Below are 22,102 nucleotides of genomic sequence, written 5' to 3'. Positions count from 1 at the left end.
AGAGGATGTGTTCCAAAAAATGTTATTGTTAATGGGAAAATCAGAAAACACCACACTCAGCAGTGAAGTCCATAAGGAAATTCACTTGAGGCCACATCCAAGGTATTACTGACTTTGGTTTAGGCTTTGTTTTATGTGCACCACTGAAAAGTGTTACATGGTGAACTCACTTCACTGTAATGCAATGCTCTTTTATTAAATATACCTTTGATGGGTCTCTGGGCCAGCCCAAGACCTCAGAATGAGGCAAACATAAAGCAAAGCAGTCATTCAGTAAAACGAAGATCCTACTCAAACTCAAAATAAACCAAATCAAGGTGGCTCTATGCAGAAAAAGCACTGGTTGGACCTACTGAGACAGAACCGAATATGAAATTAGAAAACCAACCTACAGCCATTTGCATGACTTATTACTCCTCAAATTCTTCCAAGCTGGAGACAGGCAACCAGCTTCTCTACAGGAACTCTCTCCCAAAACACCAGTGTCCTCTACACAAAAAGAGGTTCATCAAGGCCCTAGAATAAGGCAGCAAGGCCACAGCAGACCACTGTGAGTGTCCTCAACTGCCTATGTCCTAAAGATAAAGGACACGAGCCAGAGCGAATTAGAACAGAAATATTAAACATTAATGGCACCTCTTCCAACACTAATGATTTGACAAAATGCTTGACATTAACTGCTTTAATGGGGAAGAAATGTCCCAATGCATATTCTTCCCATAATTACAGGAAGGTTACTGAACTGGCTGAATCTTGCCCTTCCAGTATCTAGAGCTGCAATGGGGATCAGCAGAAAAGTGGTGGCAAGGGGAATTTCCTTTGCTCTTAGAACAGAGGGCTTAGCTGAAGAGAGATGTACACGAAATGCTCCCACAGCTCCCCGTCTCCGGGCAGGGCGATCTCCACACTTGCTCCAGACACAGAGACAGTTAAAAGTACAACATATAATGAAGTGCCACAGATTTTCTTTACATCCTACTTCACCAGATGCTATCATTTATGAGAGGGTGAAAAAAGCTCACAGAGAGTCCAGGCTAACTCCCAGCTGTTCCTGTCCTGACAGCTTTAGCCCATCCCTGTAACTATTTTTCTTCCATTAGGAATTTCTCTATCCCCTCCTGGCTCCTGATACTGGCACTTGTGACATCCACTGGATATGTCAAAGCTTACATTTCTTATCGTATTCCAACATGTTGGGAATCGTGACTGCATTTGCTCCTGTGCACCCATGACATTTGGCGTGGTATTAAAATCCAAGCACACCTAGCATCAAAAGTCCACAACCAAGAGCAGCAGTGACTAAACTGGATTTCCACATGTTGTATTAAAATATGTATTTCTAAACATAAAGGCTAATTAGGCATGGGGGTGACTTACTGTTTCATAGTAATCTATTCAGCTTTACTATTACAAATAGCAAACAGGGAGGTAGGCTTTTTTAAGCAGATATCTTGTAAAGAAAACAGGAAAGGCAGCTTTTCACAAACCAGAAAACATCCCACCAGCAAAACAAACCCACACTACTTCTCCCTCACTTCAAAATTGAGACCTTAGCATGTCCCAAATAACAGTGCAGTTAAGATATTTTTAAGGCACAGAGGATGAATTTCAAGCCTATCAAGAGGGCTGCTCCAGAGGCAGGATATAGCATGGACTTTCGGCATGAAGAGAAAGATAGCCAAGGAAAATCTTAATTCCACTAGATACACTAGGAATTAACACAGACACTTTGTTTTGACTACAAAATGTTTGTCATTTAAGAATGTGAAACAAAGAGCTGTTTTGGCATTAGCTTCACTCTCCAGGCATCCTCTGACAGAGTGCACTTGAGTAGTTCAAGACAAAAAGTGTCAAAAGAAGGGCTTGATGCATCCGAGACAGAGGTAACTGGGAAAAAGTCTTGCCTCTTCACATTAAAAAGCAACTAGCGATCCAGCACAAGAGGACCTCAGTTCAAAGGGTGTACACATCATCCACATATGTCACAAACCACTGACATTGCCAGACATCTCTGGGTTGATCAGGCAGGAGTTAACTTTCCTCCGCTGTTACCATTCTACTGTGTAGCAGTGAAAAAAGTTTTGGTAACACGCATTGTATACACTGAGAAAAAAAATAAGTTTCTTGAATGATAAAGGAGAAAAGCAGTATCAGGTATCTTGAGACCCTGAGACATTTGATGACCCAAAGGTTTGGCATATGGCTTCCTCAAGTATTCCTCCTCTATTTTGTTGAGCCGCCTTCCACAGTCAAATAGGATAAACAAAACACCTTTGACATCTTCAACTTTTGTGAAAGAGTATTTCAAAGCGAAGTTAGGTGTATATATACGTATGTGTTGCATATGCATGCAGGGGGTATGCTTAAGCAAGTGAACACAACTGCATCTTTTTTTGTTTGTTTGTTTCTGATTTTCTCCCACTAGATGGAGTTTGGTGACTTTGGTAGTTTCTGCTGCAGCTGTGTTCCAATGCCATTATTAATGGCTGTGTGGCTGTGTGCATGACAGTGATGTTAATAATCTGATTATGTTCAGTTATGAGTTAATTTTGGAAAGGCTAGTAAGCAGCAACTAAAATGTTAATGAAAAAAAGATTACATTAGAAAATAAGAAATATGCAGCTTGTCTCTTGAGGAACTTAAAACATTATATGGAGTGGAACAAAGACAGAGTATGACAATTTGGGTGTCATGTCAAATGTGACACCAAACCTACCTATGTCTCAGTGCAAAACCTGCCAGTAACTCCAGCCAGTAGATAATACTGATTTATATGCAGAATCCCCAAGGATGCATAGTTTGGATCTGTCCTTTGATTTGCTTAATTTCATCAATGAAAACTGAACCTAAGGATGAAACCTAAGGACTTGATTTACTCCTGTCTCCACCCTTTTTGCCAGTGGATACAGAGGATACAGGGGTCCCTTACTGTGGAAGAAGAATGCTGCCCTCATTCAGCCCTGCTTTCACCTTTGGCTGCCCTTCTCCTCCTTCTCCTTCTCCTTCTCCTTCTCCTTCTCCTTCTCCTTCTCCTTCTCCTTCTCCATCTCTGTTGTTGTTGGTCCTGGACAGAATTAAGGTACTGTTGCAATACAAACCTTTAAATTCTTCACTAATGAAGAAATCCTTGTAGTGCTTGACATGTGGTAGCACATTATAACATCTTTCTTGACCTTAACTTGTTGTAATGGCCTCCTTGGCAACCTGGTTAACAGTTCCAGCCTCATGGCTACATTAGTTTATATAGGAACTTCAGTGGGGTTAAGCAAGAAAGAAGGCAAACAGAGTCCTACAAGAAAAACTTTTAGCACAAGAATTACTTATTAGAACACTGAAATGACAAGGTCTGCATCACTGTTGTACAAGCAGCACATAAAACTGCCTGTGTTCCTCATCAAAAAGCCAGCCAGCCAGCTTCTTTTGGACAGGAAGATGGCATGGGCTGATGGCAGTTGTCTCCATTCACTTCTCAAGGAAGTAGCTTTCTCTAGTTAAGTAACTTCTGGATAAAACCTCAGGCACAGATATGAACTACATTCAGGCATGACAGGAAAGTCAGGGGTAAAGGCCACATCTTCTCCACCAGATTGCAATCCTCAGATAATAGTACAGGGTCATTCACTCCCAGCACAAACAATGGGGAAATTTCATCCTGTATTTGTGCTTCGTTATCTGCTTACAAATTATGAAGAAGGTACATGATGTATCTTTCTGTGTTGCTACCAGAGAACTGCTTGGTTTATTTTATGCACTGCCAAAAAACTTGCCTCTCTTTTGACAGAGGACCTTGCTGTCATCACCCAGGCCTTCAACTATTGTAATGCATTTTATATCAGTCCCCCCAGTAAATCTAGCCAGCAACAAAACCAGGAGCAACATCTGGCAGCTCTGTGTTATGGAGTACTTCTTCCAGGAGTTCACAGCACCAATGATTAAGTCTTATGAGGAGAGGCTGAGGGAGCTGGGGTTGTTTAGTCTAAAGAAGAGGAGGCTGAGGGGAGACCTTATCGTGCTCTATAACTACCTGAAGGGGGGGTGTAGAGAAGTGGGGGTCGGTGTTGTCTCCCAAGTCACAGGAGATGGGACAAGGGGAAATGGCCTCAAGTTGTGCCAGGGGACGTTTAAATTGGATATTAGGAAAAATTTCTTCACGGAAAGGGTTATCCAGCACTGGAATAGGTTGCCCAGGGAAGTGGTTGAGGCACCATCCCTGGAGGTGTTCAAAAGATGGGTTGACATGGTCCTCAAGAATATGGTTTAGTGATATTTTTTTTAAATTGCTTATTTCTTATTTATTTTTCTGTCAGAGTTAGGTTGATGGTTGGACTAGATGATCTTTAAGGTCCCTTCCAACCTAGATGATTCTATGATTCTACGATTTTCAATCAGCAAAACCTGACACTGCCATCCTATTGATTTTCAGGGTGTGTTGCAAGAGACATTTATTTTCCTCACCCGTGTGCTGGTGAACAGAGGGCAAAGTGCTGGTGGCAGGCAGGAGAAGCGGGTTTTCTGCGCACAGCCTGCACTGATGCCTCCTCAGGACTCTGCAAAGCAGCCATCACCTGGCACACAGGAGGTTTTTGTGCATGTTTCCTGTCCCCCCTCACGTAGGTGCAGTGAGGACATGGCAGTCCTTGCTGCCCAGCCAAGCCAGCTCTGGGAGGAGTGCAGCTCAGCCATGAAGACCCACTGATGCTGACCTCCTGGGAACGCCTGCCTCCGCAGAGTCCTCCCTTGGCAAAACTTGCTGGTCTAGTAACCAGAGCTTCAGAAATGCACCTGGCTGGACTTTCCCACCGGGCGGTGGGAGGTCAGCGCTGCCTGTGAGAGTGGCATGTGGCTAAGCCAGCTCCTGCCGTGCTGCCCTCAGGTTTGCTCTGATGGCACGGGGAGCTGGGGTCCTGGGGACCGCTGTCCTGCTGCTCCGCTCCTTGCTGCCCTCAGCTAACAGAATCACAGAATCACATGGGGTCGGAAGGCACCTCTGGAGATCTAGTCCAACCCCGCTGCCAAAGCAGGTCCACCTAGAGCAGGTTGCACAGGGACTTGTCCAGGCAGGGTTGGAATGCCTCCAGAGATGGAGACTCCGGAGAAGGACCTTGTGGCTGAGAAGGACTCACCCACAAAGCAGACCCCCCAACCCACCCCTGGCTGACCTACGCAGAGTTAGAATCATAGAATCGTCTAGGTTGGAAGAGACCCTTGGGATCATCGAGTCCAACCATCTGCCCTACTCTACAAAGTCATCCCCTACACCATGTCCCTTAGTGCCAGACTCATCCCGCTTCGTCATAACGTCATCCGGCTATCACGTCCTCCGGGCGTGACGTCATCGGGCCATGACGTCACCCGGCGGGGCGGGGCCAGCGGCGGGGCCCGCGCTGCCGTCGGGCTGACACTAGGTGGTGGCATCGGCCAGGAGTAGGGAGCCCGAGGGGGCGGGCGATCCGGGGCGGTAGGGGGGCTTTCCCTCGGGGATCCTGTCCCGCAGGAACCGTGGCCCCGTTGGGCTGGAATACCGCCGGACCGCCTCGCTCGGTGCGAGGACAGGGCCGTGCCTTTGATGGCCGGGTCAAGACAGCACTTACTTTTAATGTATGTTTGTGCAATACGTGTTAACACGGCCTTTTGTGAACCGACTCTTGCGTTCAAAAGACAGTTGCAATTCCAGACACTTGGAAGGGGAAAATATAACCCATTTCCCAAGGAACTCTCAAATATCTTGTACACAGAGTTCTTCTGAACTTTTTACTTTGCCAGTTGAAGGAGGAGGAGGGAGCCCCGGGATGATGGACTGGAGTTTCTCAGCATCGGCGATTTTTTTGGGGTGCTGGTGAAACAAAAAAGCAATTGAGGTTCCTTCAGGGAGTAATTTTAACTGGTTGCAGATGAATTAAAACCAGGTCACAGTAACTCAGCGTTGGCCTCCGCTTTCAGGCCTTGGAAAGTATGTAAAAAAACTGGAGGAGAGGGCTGTGAAGGAGGTGAAGAGTCAGAGTACAGCTACTATGAGCAGGATAGTGGTGATTGTATTGCCTCTCAGCACACCCACAACCACAGTTATTTCTCCTATTGCCAGACCAATGGGACAGCAGAAAAAGCAAAAATCTGTTAAAACAGCAGCCAGCTGTAATGGCCAAATCAGGAAATATGTGAATGCCAGACAATAATTCAACAAGCAGGATGTTTGCTTGAGATTTTGGATGTTAAATATATACGGATCACCTGGGGAATTAGTCATAGTTTTCCATATCCATACATCACGCAAGTCTGCTAAAACCTCATGCGGTGAACTTTCTGGGGGCAGGGAAGGAGGCCGGAGCACAGTGAAACCAACCCCTCTCACCTCCTGACTTCTGCTATAGATCACCCCGTTCCCTTTTCAAGGCAATGGCAACATGCATGTTGACTCTGATAGCACAGCCTTGGGCCAGCCACTGAAGGTCAGAAACGATCCCCTCCCTCGGTCCTTGCTTGTTTCAAAGCTCTGCAAAGCAACCCCAAATCCAGTCCAGTCCCCGCTCGCTCACGAGGATTGCCAGGTGAGAGTAGCAGAAGTAGGTATGTGTGGGTAAGAAGAACGAATCCCCTCCTCCTTCTGGACCCTCAGAAAGACTACCACCTATGTTTTGAAGTATTTAGGTTTTCCACAAAAATTCAGAATAAATTCACTTCTGCTCCTCACCGCCTCCTGTCCCCCATAATGAATTATTTGGCAACGGAGTTAAAGGAAGCAAAATACACGTGGCCGAATGTTTGTCTTGTTTCTACCTCCGCAGATTCTTAGAAAAAAATAAATTACAGGGGAATGAACAAGGAAGAATATTTAAAACTTAACATGTAGCTGACCATAAGTACACTAGTGACTAAGCCACATAGTTTAAAATGTAGCAGATAGCTCCAAGTCGGGCCAAATCTATAAAGGGTGTTAAAGTTTCCTGGAAAGGGTTTTGCAGTAAGTATGGAGCCATGTAGAATAATTTTCTGTAGCCTAGGAACTGTTCTTCGTGAGAAAATGTTGCTTTGCGATATGTATAATACGTAGCTGTATGTAGCAGACATTAAGCCTTGCCCTTAATTTACTGGGGAACAAGGCAGGTTGAAGGTGAGAACCCATCGGTTTCTGTTCCCCAGGAAGATGCTAGCTGTGCTCTGTGAACAGCTTGGAGCCCCCTCCAGGAGCCTCCTCCGAGTCACTGAGCCAAGACATTAACATGCAGAGGCAACGGAAGATGAACCTAAATTTTTACTTCAACACTGCCTTAGGTTTAACGCTCCATCAGGATTGCTTCTGCATCCCCTGTCACCTCAGTCTTTATAAATACTATAGCCCTTATAAATTATAAAAAAGTCAAGATTTGACAAGTAACAAGGAACTACGTCTCTGCATTTCTGTGCATTTCAGTGTCTTTTTTTATATTTCTGCTTATATGTTGAGTTTTATCTCACTCTTTCCAGCTTACATTCACTGTGGCAAGAAGGAATCTCAGCAATGTGCAGGCAAGGCAGGGGGACTAGGCTCCAAAGAAAGACGTTTCTGAAAGGGAGGTTGAGCTTCGCCGCGTGCAACAAAGCAGGAAAGTAACTCCTTCCATTAGTTGCCACAAGCACCTTCACCATCACACTGCTGCCACGCTGCTCACTCTTGCACTGCCTTCCTCCCACCACAGGCACCCACTCCCGGGGGGGCTGCAGCACCCCAGCGCTGAGATGCATGCTGCTGGGAGAAGTGTCCACCTCCCCTGGAGGGACCAGGAGGAGACCAGCTTCTCCTGAGCCTGCCATCCTCCCTGCCTGAGTCACATCAGTGGGACCATAGGGGCTTACAAGAGAGAATAGACTTTCTTGTGTCTTCTGAAGTTCTGTCTTCTCACTTCTCCTCAACCTTATTTTTGCTGATTCATGTATTCACCCCTTTAGGGAAAAGAAGGGCAATTAGTACAATTTTATCACAAGATTTCTGGGTGTTGCAGAGGAGAAAGTTGGAATGGATGAAGTCTATATGCCCAGAAATATGACAGATAGAAAGAACCCAAGCAGTGTTTACCTCAGGTCTCACACCTCTTAGTCATTCTATGATAGGAGCTGACTCAGGATTATCCCAACCTTTGTTTTTCAGGTGAACTTTTCCTGCTGAAGGCAGGCACTGTTTAGCTATGGAAAAGCTATAGTCTCTCTCCCTGGGAGAGAAAAAAATAGAAAAAAAGAAATTCTTACACTACATGCTCAGGTAAATACTATGCTCTGTTCTCATATTTACAGAGCACTTCAGTTTTTTAAGAATTTTCAGATCATAGCTATTAAATCCTTGTAGCAGTTACCTTATCTCACAGAGTGGGAAAAAGAGACACCTGAAATTTAAACTGACCTATGTGATCTTCCTCAGGTTTGTGGGCAGAGCAAGGGTGTAACCTTGCAAAAGTGCCTGCTCTCCGTCCCTCAGCTTCATCTCCTGCATAGCTTGCAATGACAAAAAATAGCAAGCCACACTCCTGACGATAGTGTAAATATTTTCTGTCTGTTGCAGCTTCAGGAGACCCTGTCTGTGGCAGCCCTTCTTAAAGTACGTCTCCCTCTGTAGGTGCCAAATCTTTCTGTGCGTGTGATGCTCCATATCCATCCTCTCCAGGATCTGCTTCCTGGTGGTGCTCTAAGGGTTTGATCCTCGGCTTAAGGTCAGGATTCATCCTGTATACAGGCGTGCCGGGCCTATAGCTGTGCCTATGGCTCTCAAGCACAGCGATTATTGTGGAAGTGAGCAGAATTAGTCTCTGGCAAGGAAATCAACTCTTAACCAAGATTCCCGTTGCACCATGTGTGCAACAGCCTGCAGGGAGTTGCTGAGTCATGCACCAAATTTGCCTGTGACAGTGCAGAAAGCTGCAGGGAGCACATTAACGAAACACCATTTAGGGAGAAAAGACTTGTCTTTGTTATCTCCCAGTGGCAGACTAGTGCGAGAGTGTTAAAATACTGTATTAAGTTAGTTGTTATAGGGAAGGGAGAAGAATGATGCTTCAGAGTTATATGTCCACTAAAATTGAAGTTTGGATAGTGTGCATTCAGAAATAATTTTATTTTCCAGTAATGACAATATGCAATATCACGTAAGAAATGAAATTGAAGAATTGATCTTATTCTTCAAATACAGGATAGCTTCAATATTAAAATTAACATATAAATTTAGCATCAATCTTATTTCCCCACTCACGTCCGCTGAGTAAATGCACATAAAGAATGAATCACTGAAACAGTATACTGAGAGAATCAAAGTCATTTTTCAAAGGTGTCAACACAAATGTGAGGTGAGCCTGTTCACCAAGCATCCAACAAATGTTGCAGGGGTGGCCCTTCAGCCCCATAAGGAGGACGAGTCGGGGACCCCCGGGGGGAGCAGCACAGCCACTGGCAAAGGCAAAGCAGGGAGGAATTTGAGGCAGGACAGACTCATTGCGCCGTGCGTACCCCACACCCTGAGGCTTCCCCTGCCTACAGCTCCGTAACTCGCTGGAGAACGTGAGCACCACGTTAGGGGGTCTGCACAGCACTCCTCGGTGGGAGAAATATTAGGGTTATTGTTTACACCCTCGTTTGCCTTATCCACCTTGTCACAGTTAGAGGGTAATGAAGCAGAGATTAAGCAGCACACCTCCTGGGCAGCAGCCAGCCCCTGCAGGGTGCACTGCTCTGGTCTCTGGTGGGCCTGCACCACTGCTGGTGACAAGGAGAGCCTGTGGCACTGCCCGTTGGCTTTGTGTGCACCCACAGAGGGCTGGCAGTGAGCTCACCTGCCTCAGCCTGACAGCAGAAAAAGCCACCCCAGGGCACCCGCAGAGGGGCACCCGGGCAGCTGCTCAAGGGGGAGCAGGAGCTGTGCAGAGGGCAAGGGGTGATGCTCTCTTGCTCCACGAAAGCCACAGCTGCTCTAGTGTAATAAAAAAAAAAAAATAAACAAAGCAAAACAAAACAAACAAACAAAAACAGCAACAACAACAAAAACACACACACACAAAAAAAAAAAAAAAACGCAAAACAAAAAAAACACCAAAAACACAATACCAAAAAAAACCCCACAAACCCAACAAAACAAAACAAAACAAAAAAATAGGATCCCTTTCTTGGTTTCTGGGCTTCAGCAGTGACTTCGCCAGGCTCCAGCCGTCTTTCCGGATGCTGAAATTCGGTTGTTTTCCCACTGGTGGTTTCTGAGCACCAATGCCTCCGGCTTTACCCCCCCTGGCCTACCCCTCCTCTCCCTTCCACGGCGTGGAGATGCTCCGACATGGAAATACCCTTTTTTTACCACAAGATGGAGCCGGAAAACGCGGGGTTTGGGTGCCGGCCCCGCAGCCCTTCCCCCGGACCCGGGAGCCGCGGGAAAGGATGCTGCGGGGCCGCGGGAAAGGATGCTGTGCAGCCCTGCTGCTGCCAGATGCGGTGTCACAAGCTGTCACCCACCCCGGTAAAGGGGGTCTGAGCCAAAATGGAGCCCACCAGCTCGCGGGGGGATGCTACGGACCCCCCTGGGCTCCTGCAGGAAAGGGGCTCCCTGTCCCCGCAGTTGCCCACACCTCAAGGGTGGGAGTGAGCAAGGCATCTCCCACCAGCATGAGGAGGGTCTGAGGAACAGGTCCCAGCACTGTGGGGGGCAGGGAGTGGTCCCGCCAACAGGCCAAGGGGTCCTTGCTGTGTGGCGGCCAGAAGTTAAAAGATTGTATTTGTCCACGGTGCCAGCCAAGAAAACACAGCTGGGCAAATAAAATAATTTCTCAAAGACATCATTGCAGGCCAATCCGTATTTGTAAAAAAAACAATCTTCCAGGTAGCCAAATATTGTGGTCAAACACAAAACATTGTTCAACATAAAAAATTGCATTTTTGATTTTGAACACATTTAATTTTACTTGATTTAAAGAAAAAAAAGATAATTGTTAATTGAGTCAAAAGATATTTTCTAGCACTAGACAAGGATTATTTTATCTTGTTTACTTTTTCAGCAAACAGTTTATCAAAGGAGATCTAATGAAAAAATCATACTGCTGAATCTGCATTTTTCACCACAAGTACTTAGAGTGGTAATCATTCGCTCCAGTTTAGTCAAGGGTCACTTTTCTTTGCAAAATGTGTCCAAATTCCAAGATGTTCTGTTCTCTGAAAACCCACCGGCCATAGTGTGTAAGGTCACTATGAGCTGTTGCAGGCATCACTTTTTGGTCTTTCTGCTGGAGATTATTTGCCATCTGTAGTAAACAAACAAGAAAACAAGAAATAATTCATTCAATGTACAGGGATGGCTGTACAAAGATTTCTGTTGAAGGGAAATCTGCTTGGTACTTGGGCTCAAAACCAGAGACCCTGGACCTATCTGCTTTTACCTAGCCTTTGACGTTTAATTTCTCCATGATATTGGACCACAACATTTCACTACCTCATCCCTTTCTGTTTTGCCTATTACTTTTCTCTCCGGAGTGGCTGGAAGATGACTTTGTTTACAAATGTCATGTGAGTGCAGGCAAATCTGTCAGTACAAAACTATAATTCTGCATTTATGAAAATTCCAGGTGTTTTCACATAAACATTTCCCTAAGGGAAGCTATTTATTTTCTTTCCTCCCTCCCTCTGCCTTTATGTCTTTGCTCTGTAGCACTATCAAGAAATTGCTTTTCTGAACAGGTCGGAAAATTATGCAAGAAAAAGTATATTTTTGTTCATTTATCCCCTAAGGAAAATAAAATAATTGTTTATTTTATTCTCCTTTTTGTGCGTGTTAAGTGCTGTTATGAAATGCAAGATTCACTGGGTGCACAAACCTTACAAAATATGAAATGACAAGTGAGAACACAGGCACTCGTATCAGCAATGATACCAGATAACACGCCTGACATATATTACATTTTTAAAGCCCATGTGCTTCAGAGTCCAAGTTCAGGGCAGCCTCAATTGTTTTTGAGGTGTGGGACTAATCCATATACCTGACAGGCCTGACAGCAGTTTCATCTGCATTCAGAGGTGTGTTTTGGAAAAGACAAATATCAAGCAGATGCAGTCACTTGTGAACAGTTGAAAAAATGGCACAAAAACCTTAACAAACTTCTGTGTGGACAATTACTTTAGTGGCATTCCTCATCAGAAGCAATTCCTAATGTTAGTCTGACACATGTAAGATACGCAGTGTAATCAGTGCATGCAAACATGCAATAAATTGTTCAAACCATTACTTTTCTAGATTTAGGGAAGTTGCCATTTGGCTAAACATTATTTTAAAGAAATGCTTGCTATTACATCCTACCTCCTTTTTTTCTACTTCTACGGTATAAGAAAAAAGATGCTTCTGAAGCATTGTTTTTGAGGTGTGGGACTAATCCATATACCTGACAGGCCTGACAGCAGTTTCATCTGCATTCAGAGGTGTGTTTTGGAAAAGACAAATATCAAGCAGATGCAGTCACTTGTGAACAGTTGAAAAAATGGCACAAAAACCTTAACAAACTTCTGTGTGGACAATTACTTTAGTGGCATTCCTCATCAGAAGCAATTCCTAATGTTAGTCTGACACATGTAAGATACGCAGTGTAATCAGTGCATGCAAACATGCAATAAATTGTTCAAACCATTACTTTTCTAGATTTAGGGAAGTTGCCATTTGGCTAAACATTATTTTAAAGAAATGCTTGCTATTACATCCTACCTCCTTTTTTTCTACTTCTACGGTATAAGAAAAAAGATGCTTCTGAAGCATCAGGAGAGCCTTTTTTTTTTTTTTTTTCTGGTTGATGTGAGTGTAACAAGCTCTGCTTTACTAAACTGAGCTTGGAAGTGTCTGCAATACATACTCAAGAGACCTCAGCTTCCCCGATGAAACCATTTGCCTAATCTCAGCGGCAAGCTCCAAGGCAGGGAAGTAGAACCTGGAGACAGAAGAGAGGCTTCCCTTGACTGCAGTTGCTGGAGCTGGACATTTTAACCCTGACTGAGAATTAATGAGCTCTCTGTCTTCAGAAATGTTATTTGCCCAGTATAAATGACATAAACCAAGATCATCATCTTAGTTTATTTTTCTAGAGTCCTTAGCATGCTACATTAACCTGACAATGTTTAATCTTGTGTTCATTTCACAATACACTTCATGCAATTCACAGCTGTAATTGGTTTTACACTGACATTACACGTTTCAACCTAGCCATGGGAAAAGAATAACTCTTAATATTATTTCTCTGAAAAGCGTCCAAGCTCAAACGGCACAGAAGAAGCTCATGCTAGTTTCATGTGCATATTTCTTTCTTCTGTCTTTTCTTTCACTGCAAGGATGATCACACTGGCGTAACATTGTAAGGTCCTTGTTTTAGTCCATTTGCAATTGAACTACGTTTGCTTGAATTCTTATGTCCTGAGGAGTTCTCTCTTATAAAACAGCATTCAAGTATTCTAGTTTAACATCCCCATTTTTCTGAGTTAAGGAACAAAGTAGACCTTGGGCTTCTGTTTCCATTACGAGTCTTCCAGAGTCCCGTAAGTGGTAGCCGTAAAGTCTTCCTTTGTAACACACACTCAGCACTAAAGCCAGAGTATTGCTATTTGGCATTATCCAGTGAAGTGCAAGAAATTAAATAAGTTATGTCTTTATTGCTATAGTACAATACCAAGCAAAGTCACTTTTTAACACAATTGCAAGGGTTTCGTAGAGTACGTGTCCCTCCTCTTAGGGCCCAGTAGTTCAGCTGCACTGCACATATCACCTAGCCATCACGTGTTGAACGTCGGTCTAAGAAGATGTGTTGAGTATTCTTGAGTCTGAGGAATCAGACCTTTCATCATACTCATCTTCGGTGTAAATTGGTTGCTTAGACACAATAGGACAGCCGTCATCAGGGATTGAGATCCTAGGATCTTCTGACGAGCGGGAAGGAAGGACAGGCGAGCTTCGGAAAATGCTGGCTGAGTTGCTAGAGAAAGGACTGACGTACTGGGACCGCAGCTGGTACTGCTGCTGCAGTGTCATGGTGTTCCACAGGGTGACGTCGTTGGGCAGGAACGGGCTGGATTGGTTTCTTGCCAAAGTGTTCCTCAACATCAGCGGGTAGCGTGGTGGCTGAGGGAAAGGATGCTGCAAAGGTACGGCCAGAGGATTTGGCACGACATTACTGGAATCAGCAGAGAACCTCAGCGTGTCGGGAACCCTAAATGCTGAGCCCACAGACCACTTGGAAGAGGAAATAGGGTACGAACTCAGCGTGTGTTCAAAAATGTGCCCATTGGAAGGCAAAACAAGACCATCAGATTCTGCAGAAGTTCTCTCCCCACTGGCCACCGAAGACCGACTGGACAGGAGAACCTCTACGGCACTCACCAGATCACCACCACACCCCTTCAGGATCAACTCCAGCACAGTCGGCTTTTGGTTAGGGAAGATCTTTTTCAAGACTTCAAGCGGGGGTCTGTTTGCTTTCAAACTGAAAGGTAAAGAAACAGTCCCGGAAGGACCTTCTATCAGGAGGTGGTTCTGCTCTGGGTGGTACTTAGGGCTGTCTGGACGGTTCTCTGTGCTCCCACCATTTTTCTGAACTGCATAACCAACCTCGTCCACGGAAACAATTTCAGGGCTTTCAGGAGTGAAGCAACTTTTGGCTTTAGTCATGTCTGGGGAACTCCTTTGGTCTGTGTCTTTGTCACTGTAGGTCTCGGCATTGTCTGCTCCACTGGCATCACCCAACCGCTCCTCATTCATGTCTGCAAAGAGAAGGCAAAGAAATTAAAGAAAAACTGAGGCCAAAAGCTTTTACAGACATTTGAGGACAGAGTCTTCTTAAAGTGAACAGTGCAAGATCCTAGGGAGGAAAAAACGATTTTTCACAGAGATCCGGCTAAAATTAAGGTCTATTTGCAACATCTCAGAGAACAAAACTGCACAAGAGTAATGTGACTGCGTGTAGGCATTCTATTGCTGCCTCATAGATATCTGTCTCATTCTCCCATGTACAAGAAAAGAAGCAGTGGCTATTTTTCTGCTGCAGCAGAAATGCTGTATCAATCCTCTCTCGCCGGTTACAAGGCAGCAACTCACCACCCAAGTGCAAGCTTTCTCAGAGGAACTTCAGCACTTTCACACCTTAATTACTCACTAGCACCATCCCGCTGACTGTGAGCTGAAAATATCCAGAGGACACCTGGGAGACTAAAATGCAAGTCTCTGCAAGTCCAAAAGCATTGGTGGAACCATTCACTGAAGGTTAAAGAAATCTTCAAGTAAATCCATGTACTCCAGGTCCGGCTCTGCAGAAACCGATTCCTTCCCCAGCAAGAATCACAGGCTTTTCCTCCAAACCCTGGAGCACAGCTCATGCCTTGGCCCATTAGAGCACAGAATCTAGAAAATGTGGTTTGAAGAGGACCTCTGGATGGTGTCTGGTCCACCCTCCTGTTCAAAGCAGGAATAATCTAAAATATAGAGCAGCTTGCTTATGACACTGCTCAGCTGAGTTTTAAATAAATTCAAGGATGGAGACTCCACAACCTCTCTCAGCACTTGTTCTAGGTGCCTTGGGTTTTTTATGCTAAACTAAGAAGGGCAAAAACTGAGCACAGGGCTGAAAACAAGTCCTTTAACAACACTGTATCCAGATGGACACTCAACAATGGGGATAGTCCAAGTCTCTGGTCACTTTGATAACATCTGGCAAGCATATGCAAAACCTTTGAAATAAAACTGCGTATCAGAAATAAAAGAAGCAGCAAGTTGACAGCTTTCACAATTTATGCACAAGAGAGGCAATCTATTTGCTTGAAATTGTTCAGTCATTTCCCAAGGATGCTGTTCTGCTGGCCTCCAGCATACAGCATAATGATGATCTCCCTGGGAAGCATCAGTGTCTGAGGAAAGGCTCATTGTCCAAGCCGTGGCCAACAGAGCCTGCTTTAACGGCCCAGGGCAGTGCTTTTGAACACACGAATGTGAAAGGCAACCTGCAGAAACCAATGCAACTATTTGCTTGGTTTCCCCAAGTCCCTGGTCATCAACCCAACTAGATGAAGAAACTACAAGAAGCAGGCAAAGGCTCCTAAAATGTGCTGACGACCACCCCTGCCCAATCAAGATGGAATGAGTTAAAGGTGTGCAAGCACCTGAGCCTCGATGCTCACCACAGACAGTCCTGCCTCCCTCTGACCCCATCAACGGGCAGGACATTTCCCCATGCAGCAGGCTAAACTTAGAGCCGATCAGATCAGCTGGAGACAAGCTCTACCGGTGCAATTTACCCACCTTGAGAAAGGAGCCAGGGTGTGAGCAAAGCTGGGCTGAACAAGCTACCTCACCAGAATGGAAGCTGTAAGTCAGTGTGAGATGCTGGCAGAGCACAGCCTGACAGCCAGCGTGGCAAAGGGAGGCTCTCCTGAGGGTCGCCGTACCAGGCAGAAGTGGTGGGCCATTCTACCGAGCTGCGAGATGCTGCTAGCTCGGGCTGCAGGAGATGAGCATGGGAGTGGAGCTGAGCAATACTGATGCGCTCCTGAAGACCTCAGGATAACGTGTTCTGGGTACCCGTGTTCATATTGGAGAAGCAGTAGCTTTTCATGTTGATACATTACAGAGAAGGCAATGTATGTAATGCTCTTCTTTATCCACTCCGTGCATCAGCCTTGCCTCAGCAGCCAAAGGGGGACGCGGGAAACGCTTGCCGGTACCGAACTGGCAACGTGTGTCCTTTTGATGAGGTGGTAAAACCTCGGAATAGCTCATGCGTTATTAGAAAAAACCGCGAAGCTCGCGCTACCTTTCCCTCCTAATCCCTTCACATGTTCATAATGATGCATTTATTACAAAGGACAGGATGTTGAGAATAATTCACATCTGAGTGGACGGGCAATTTACACACGGAGCGTACACCAGGCAGTCTGAGGACAGCTAATTACCTCTGTCCCTGTCTCACCAGAGATAAGAGAGGCATTTAAGAGAGACGATGGTCCTAATTTCCACATAAATAGATTGCACTCTGATACCCGATATTACCGAATGAACCACATGCAGGTAGAGCGTATTTGAGAACGATTTTCCAGTGTATTTTTATGGGCTGGTAACAAGTACCACTGAGGAGCAAATATATGTTGGGGGGGGGGAGGGGGGGGGGCGGGAATCAGATTAGATCTTCCTGATACACTCCTCGATCCTTACAGTTTATATTTTTCAAGATATTTCAGGTTTGTTTAGTTTTCAGTATCCTTAAAAGTATCCTCGTGAGGCTAGGCTGAAAATTTTTCTTCAAATGCTGAAAACTCATCTCCCTGGGGTTACCACCGTTGTCACCAGGGCACCGCACAGATCCCGGCTCCTCGGCCTGGCGCGGGGACAGGCTCCCCGCACCGCACAGATGGCAGCGGCGCATCTCACCGCCTCACACCCCCACAACGGGATTTCGGCGATTTAAATCAAAACGCCGCTATTAACGGGAAGAAGGTTGTCCTTCCTTGGTAAACACTGTGTTTGGACGCTACTTTTTTTTTTTTTTTTTTTTTTTTTTTTTTGTTTTTTTTGAAGCGCTGTTACAGTTTATATTTTTCAAGATATTTCAGGTTTGTTTAGTTTTCAGTATCCTTAAAAGTATCCTCGTGAGGCTAGGCTGAAAATTTTTCTTCAAATGCTGAAAACTCATCTCCCTGGGGTTACCACCGTTGTCACCAGGGCACCGCACAGATCCCGGCTCCTCGGCCTGGCGCGGGGACAGGCTCCCCGCACCGCACAGATGGCAGCGGCGCATCTCACCGCCTCACACCCCCACAACGGGATTTCGGCGATTTAAATCAAAACGCCGCTATTAACGGGAAGAAGGTTGTCCTTCCTTGGTAAACACTGTGTTTGGACGCTATTTTTTTTTTTTTTTTTTTTCCTCTGGCTTTTTAGAAGCGCTGGTCGGTGCGGGTGCGTGCGGTGTCCCCTCCGCGTGTCCCAGCCCCGGTGCTCGGTGTCACCCGGCCCCGGATGGGGGCTTGGGGAGCCGCCGGCTTCACCGGGAGGGTGTGTTCCCGGCGCTTCCCCGCCTGGCAGGTCGTGTATTCCACTCTGCTTTTTCCTGCCGGGAAACACCGCTTCCCCGCCGCGCCGTCGGAAAGCGTCCCGCGGGGACTGTCCCCACCCCGTCGTGGGAATGGCCGAGATCGGGGGGTTCGTGTGTTTAAAACGAGCACAAAGCAGCAATCGTTAAACAGAATCAGGTTTGGGAAGGCGCATTATAAACGTCTTTATGTGGGCACCGAATTGTCGGAATATCGCATGCATTTATTAATCCCAAATACCTACATTGTCAGGTGCAAAAATATTAATTTTTTGTTCAGAATATACAACCCGCTGGTCCTGGTCAAAGGTACCTTTTGCGGCACTTCGCAAGCTTTACACGAGGATGTGCTGTGCTTTCAGAAAGAAAACTCATCCTCAGGCACTTTTTATGGCATTTTTTATTTGGATGTTGTGTTTTGTTGTGCTTTTTTCCTCCACGCCTCCTATTTTAAATTGCCTGCATTCACGTATTCATTTTGCCAGCCCTGAGGAAACCAGGGAAATTGTTTTCTCACTCATATAAACGATGGGGAGCATTCATCAAATAATACGCTTGCAGAGACAGATACATACCCAGCTCTACAGAGACGCAGTGCAAATACAGATACACATGAAACATGGTACAGTGGGAGAATCCTGCCGGCATCCACGGTAAAATCTACATTAATAAATAAAACTGCTGCGAATTTGGATCGATGTATATCCGATTTTTTCCCTGCCTACTTATACATTAAGGATCGTGAGTCAAATATTGTAAAGGGGCCAAATAAAAGTAAAATGGGCGAGAGAGAGAAGCTGTTCTCCTGAAGTTAATAACTCGTCTGGAAAACTTGGTCTAATACTTTGGAACCAAATTTGCTTCCTTGATATTCCCACTGCTGACTCTCTGTTAAAACAGCTTGCACTTTGATTGTTAGGACAGCTCTTTCTGCAACACAGATTTTCTTGGATCCCAAAACCAGCTATTTTTATTATTAGAGTGGAATGATACCAGAACTAGCATAAAGCCACATAAAGCCACATAAATCTAAAGTCGCGTAAAACTTACGAGGTTTATTGCGGTGGAGTTTTTTGTTTGGTGTTTTGTTTTGGGGGTTTTGTGGTTTTGTTTGGGTTGGGGTTGTTTTGGTTTGGTTTTGGTATGTTGTTATTGTTGTGGTTGGTTTGGGTGTTTTGTTTTGTTTTGCTGTTTGTTTGCTTTTTAAAAATTACTTTCACTCCAGACTTTCTTCCCTGTCTTCAAAGGTCTAAGGTACTTTGCATGAGACTAGCCACTGTTACGAACCTAACACAGAGAGTGCTGTGTTGGGTTAAGAAGCTGGCTCTAAAATTAACGGAAGATGCAATATAACATTATATTAATTGTTTTCAAGCCTCAGTAACTAATACTAAGTCAGAGAAATGCGACACGATCTAAATGGGAGATGAAAATTGACAAGCACAGTGTCAGGAGGAGGAATTTACTCGGGGTTACCAGAGGCAGACACAACAGGAGTAGTTTCTCAGCGCGTTATTTGCACAGAACACAACTTCGGAGGTGTCCCACCGAAGTGACCCGTTCTGGCAGGAATAAAAATAAATTAATCTGATTTTGCCGTACATCGGGAAATATCTCCTTCGTACTGGGGGAAAAAAAAAAAAAAAAAAAAAAAAAAAAAAAAGAAGAAGAAAAGCAAGCAAGCAAGCAAACAAAAAAACAAAAAAACCCAACAAAAACCCCCTCCAAACTTCCAGGAGATTAATATCCGGGGGTGGGTGGGGTGGTGTTAGAAACGGGGTGAGCTGGGGGTGCAAATAATTACATCCTGTGTTCTGACGAGGTTTTTAATACGGGTAGGTGGGGAGAAAGGGGAGAGAAAGAGAAAGCCGTGCCGTTCAGAGCAGGCAGGAAGGTGGGAAATAAACAGGTTACCTGGTTGAACCCTGCCTGGTGGCCGGTGACAGGCGGACCGCCCGGGGAGATCATGCTCTCTCTCATGCCCGTGTTCACCAGAAGCTGGGGGGTGGGCGTGGGAACAACCCCAAACAAACCCCAAACAAAACCTCTGTAACAAGCGGAGACCGGGGACCCCTCGGGTGAGGTCTGTGCAACCGGGGCCGCCTCCCGGCACCCACAGTCCCGGTCCCGGAGTGTCCCGGTGTCCCCCCACCCCTCCAGCCCGGCCCCACCGCGGGCGGGGGACGGCGCGACGCCGCGGGCTCTGATTTATGAAGATCTCCTCCGTTCTTCCCTCCCCACCCCGTAAAGCTGTTAGCAGAAAGTGCTGACTGGCTGGCAAGGAAGAATTTCTCATCAATACACTTTGATTGTATTTTGCAAACAAAATGCCTGTTGCTTGGTAACATTTCACTTGAGCCTGACCTTCCCCAAAAGTTATTGCTATCAGATTCGATTTACACTGTCCTCCCGTGATTACTGTAATCTTTTAAGCTGGGAAGTTCATATATCAGGGGGAAGAAAAGTTGGGCGTGCAAGTCAATACCGTTCCTATCCGCCAGATTTATATCCTGCTGGCGAAGTTTATTTGTTTCACTTTCTGGAAAGAGCCAAGGCGGCTTTTTTTTTTTTTTTCTTTTTTTTTTTTTTTTTTTTTTTTTTTTGTCCCTTCTTTGTTCCCCCTCCCGGCCTTGTCCCCCGCCCCACGGCTAACTGCCCTGGCTAACAGCCGCCGCGGGGCGGGAGGTAGAGAAGCTCCGCGCCGACGGGAGGCTGCGGCCGGGGGGAAATTTGGAGGGGTTGGGGGGGAGAGGGGGGCGGCGGAGGGACCCCAAACCCCCGGCCCTGCAGAAAGGCCGACGGAACCGGGCGGAGATGCGGGAGACGGGGAGGAAGAGCGGGTGATGCCGGGGGGAAACGAGTCCCAGACCACCTTCCACCTCGCCGCACCGACGGACCCGGCCGTGCCGCCACCTCGGGCCCGGCGCTGTGTCTTCCCCAGCGCGGGAGGAGCAGAGCCCCGGGCTGGGGGACGCCTCCGGGGCCGGACCAGCTCCAGACCCCTGCCCTCGGAGAGAGACCGGCTGGTCCCGCTCCCGCACACGGCCCCGCGGAGCTCCGGCGGCCCGGCAACGAGCCGTACCGAGCCGAGACGTGCGGGAGCCCCCGGGGTTTGCCATTCCCCGCTCGCGGTAACGGGGAAAATTTCTCCGCAGCCGCCGCTTGTCAGCGGAGCGGGCTGCCGGGCATCCCCGTCGGGGAAGGGTGTCGGGTCCCGCTCAGGCACGGCGCGGGGAAGGGGACGGCGGCGCCGTTTTGCGTCCAGAAATGTGTGTTACCGGTAGGTCGCCCTCGCAAGTTCCCGGTTGCGAGAGGCGGTTTTTGGGCCGGCATCCCCGACCTGCCGAAAGGCGCCCCGCAGGCGGCCGGGCGGGACACGCCGGCGGAGGAGGGAAGCCGAAACAACCGGGTGTCCCCCGCTCGTCCCCCGCCGCACCCCTCCCCCCACAACACACACACCTCCGGCCCTTCTTTATCCGCAGAAACCCTCCGGCTCCCGGCGCCGCTTATTGACACGAAGCTCCCCGTGGAGGTTTTGTCCCGGAGGAGGAGGTCCCGTAGCCCGATGGGTGCGGGAAGCGGCTCCAGACGGCTCAGCGGGACCGGGAGCGGCAGGGGGACCCATGGACGGACGGCCCGGGGGGACGGGCCCACAAGCGGCACGTCGCGGAGCCGGTCGGCAGCGGCGGCGTTTGCCGGTCCCCTCCGCTGCGAGGCCGCCCGGGGAGCGGGCCCGGAGCTTTTAAAACGCTCCTCGCTTTTTAAGCGCGACGAGGCGCACCCACGGGGCTTTCCCTCCTTCCCCTTCCCGCGGCGGCCCGTCGGAAGGACGGGAAAAACCCTCGCCTCCCGCTCCCCGGCACCCCCCCGTCGGTGTGCCGGCCGTGTCCGCTGCCCTCCCTCCTCCTCCTCTTCCTCCGCATCCCCCCGGCGCCCGGCCCGGCCTCACCTGCTTTGGGAAGCGGCCCCGGGAGCGCGGGGTTGGGCTCGGCGGCCCATCGCAGGGCGGCGGCGGCGGCCAGCTCGGCGGGGGCCCGCGGCGGGGCGGCGCAGGG

General features: G+C 47.3%; 1 protein-coding gene across 1 annotated transcript; it reads right to left on the bottom strand.

Moving 5' to 3' along the window:
- Nucleotides 1-13,765: 13,765 nt before the first annotated feature.
- Nucleotides 13,766-22,030, bottom strand: DMRT3 (doublesex and mab-3 related transcription factor 3). Its single transcript, XM_014964887.1, has 2 exons — nucleotides 21,997-22,030; nucleotides 13,766-14,730 (listed from the first exon to the last, which is right to left on the bottom strand). Exon 2 carries the CDS (start codon nucleotides 14,726-14,728, stop codon nucleotides 13,766-13,768), a length of 963 nt encoding a protein of 320 aa, XP_014820373.1. The 5' UTR covers nucleotides 14,729-14,730; nucleotides 21,997-22,030.
- Between the last annotated feature and the right edge of the window lie 72 nt (nucleotides 22,031-22,102).

The sequence above is a fragment of the Calidris pugnax genome, unplaced genomic scaffold (assembly GCF_001431845.1).
Source record: "Calidris pugnax isolate Ruff unplaced genomic scaffold, ASM143184v1 scaffold273, whole genome shotgun sequence".
NCBI classification, from domain to species: domain Eukaryota; kingdom Metazoa; phylum Chordata; class Aves; order Charadriiformes; family Scolopacidae; genus Calidris; species Calidris pugnax.
Note: the sequence above shows the minus strand (reverse complement) of the source record. Positions and strands in the feature narration are given on the sequence as shown.